This window comes from Eimeria mitis, genomic scaffold, assembly GCF_000499745.2.
Source record: "Eimeria mitis Houghton genomic scaffold, Emh_scaff618, whole genome shotgun sequence".
Lineage (NCBI taxonomy): Eukaryota > Apicomplexa > Conoidasida > Eucoccidiorida > Eimeriidae > Eimeria > Eimeria mitis.
In genome coordinates this window covers 5,966-7,617 of record NW_013574381.1, presented here as the reverse complement: position 1 = coordinate 7,617, position 1,652 = coordinate 5,966, and the positions used below count along the sequence as shown (strand labels likewise).

Genomic DNA, 1,652 nt, shown 5'->3' with positions numbered 1-1,652 from the left:
CAGCAACAGCAGCAACTGCAGCAGCGCCAGCAGCAAACGAAAATTCGAAGCAAACAGCAGAGACACAGCAGAAGGAAGATATGCAGACCCCAGCCACGCAGACAGAGACAGACAGCGACACAGACAGTGAAAGCGAGACAAACAAAAACATGCAAAACAAACAAACAAATAAAAAGAAAGACAAAAAAACACAACAAGATATATCCAGAAGACAACAACGCACCGCGCATGCAGAGGAACAGCAAGCAGCACAGGCGGCTGATAGTACCTCCAATACAAAAAGACAGCAGAATGCTGACAGCAGCAGCAGCGGCAGCAGCAGCAGCGGCAGCAGCAGCAGCAGCGGCAGCAGCAGCAGGGAGGATAGAGAAACCGCTCACGCAGCAGGTCCATCGAAGTCAGATTCCACAGACAGTGCTGACTTCCGTCGAGAAGCACCATCAGCAGCAGCAGCAGCAGCAGCAGCAGCAGGAGAAGCAGCAGCAGCAGAAGACGCAGCAAAGTCTGAAAAGCCCGAAGGCAAGAACATTCGAATGAGCGGCATAGAAGAAATAGCAGGCATAACAAGCAACATAGACGTGGAGGCCCTCATCCGCAAGCGCAAGAGGGAGCAGCAGATGGAAGCTGAAGCAGCAGCAGCAGCAGCAGCAGCTGCTGCTGCTGCTGCAGAAGAGCAGGTACCTCATACACACACCTGTCCATACACCGCGTGCTGCGTGAAACCTTAATATATGCGTTACTAGAATTTTTTAACAATGAATATGCAAATAGAGAACAATGAAATAAATACTACTATCCAGGAGGGCAGGAGGACGTGGGTTTCATGCGAGCTGCAGTGTACATACACTGCAATACTTTAACTTTTTATTTTTATTTTTTTTTCTGTGTTTTCTTCAGGATGACTTTGATATGTTTGGCGCGGCAGATTGAACAGAGATGCCGCCTCAGCCGCTTTTTTCTCACCCGCAACAAATAAACAATATGTAGTTATCTTCGACTTTCCTAGGTGCTGCAGCGGCAGCAGCAGCTGCTGCTGCTGCTGCCCCCGCTGCTGCACCTACGACTGCAGGGACTGCTAATGTTGCAGCTCCAGCAGCAGTTGCTGCTGCTGCGGTAGGCAACGCCCAACTGCTGCTGGCGCGGTTGGATAGCTAGTTGCCTAACCTACTGCCTCTGGCTAGCTAGCTGTATAGCTAGCTATGTCGCTAGCTAGCCAGCTTGAGCCTGATAAGAGTGCAGGTTTCTGGTAAGGCAGTGAGTGCTCGTTGGTGTTTTTGAATCTGAATTTGTCTTCTTCGTTTTTATTTTGTCGGATTGTCTCTCCCCCACAACTGCGTGCAAAGGGAAAGTGCATACAGTGCATTGATGTACATACACCTCAGCACAGCTCGCCAGATCAGGAGGCGCAGTGCTGCGTACTGCCACAGTTACAGTTCACTCTATACACTGCACACCGACACGGAGCCTGAGAGGTGTAGAAGAAACAGAGAGCACAGAGGACGTGCTGCGACCCCCGCTCCTCCTGTTTATGTTGTCTATATCCAGAAGAATGCATGCTCTGCATGCAGCAGCAAGGGCGAGGTGGAAACCATCTCTTCAGCCCCCTCTTGCTGTGCCTCTACAGTGGTTTGTCTTCACCGATATATTATGCG

General features: G+C 50.5%; 1 protein-coding gene across 1 annotated transcript in view; it reads left to right on the top strand.

Moving 5' to 3' along the window:
• EMH_0017940 (uncharacterized protein) overlaps nt 1–930 on the top strand; it is a gene marked incomplete at both ends in the record, with an annotated part of 5,124 nt that extends 4,194 nt beyond the window's left edge. Inside the window, 2 exons of the mRNA XM_013501026.1 lie at nt 10–677; nt 898–930. Of these exons, the coding sequence (XP_013356480.1) occupies nt 10–677; nt 898–930 (701 nt within the window). The remainder of the gene's footprint in view (nt 1–9; nt 678–897) is intronic.
• Between the last annotated feature and the right edge of the window lie 722 nt (nt 931–1,652).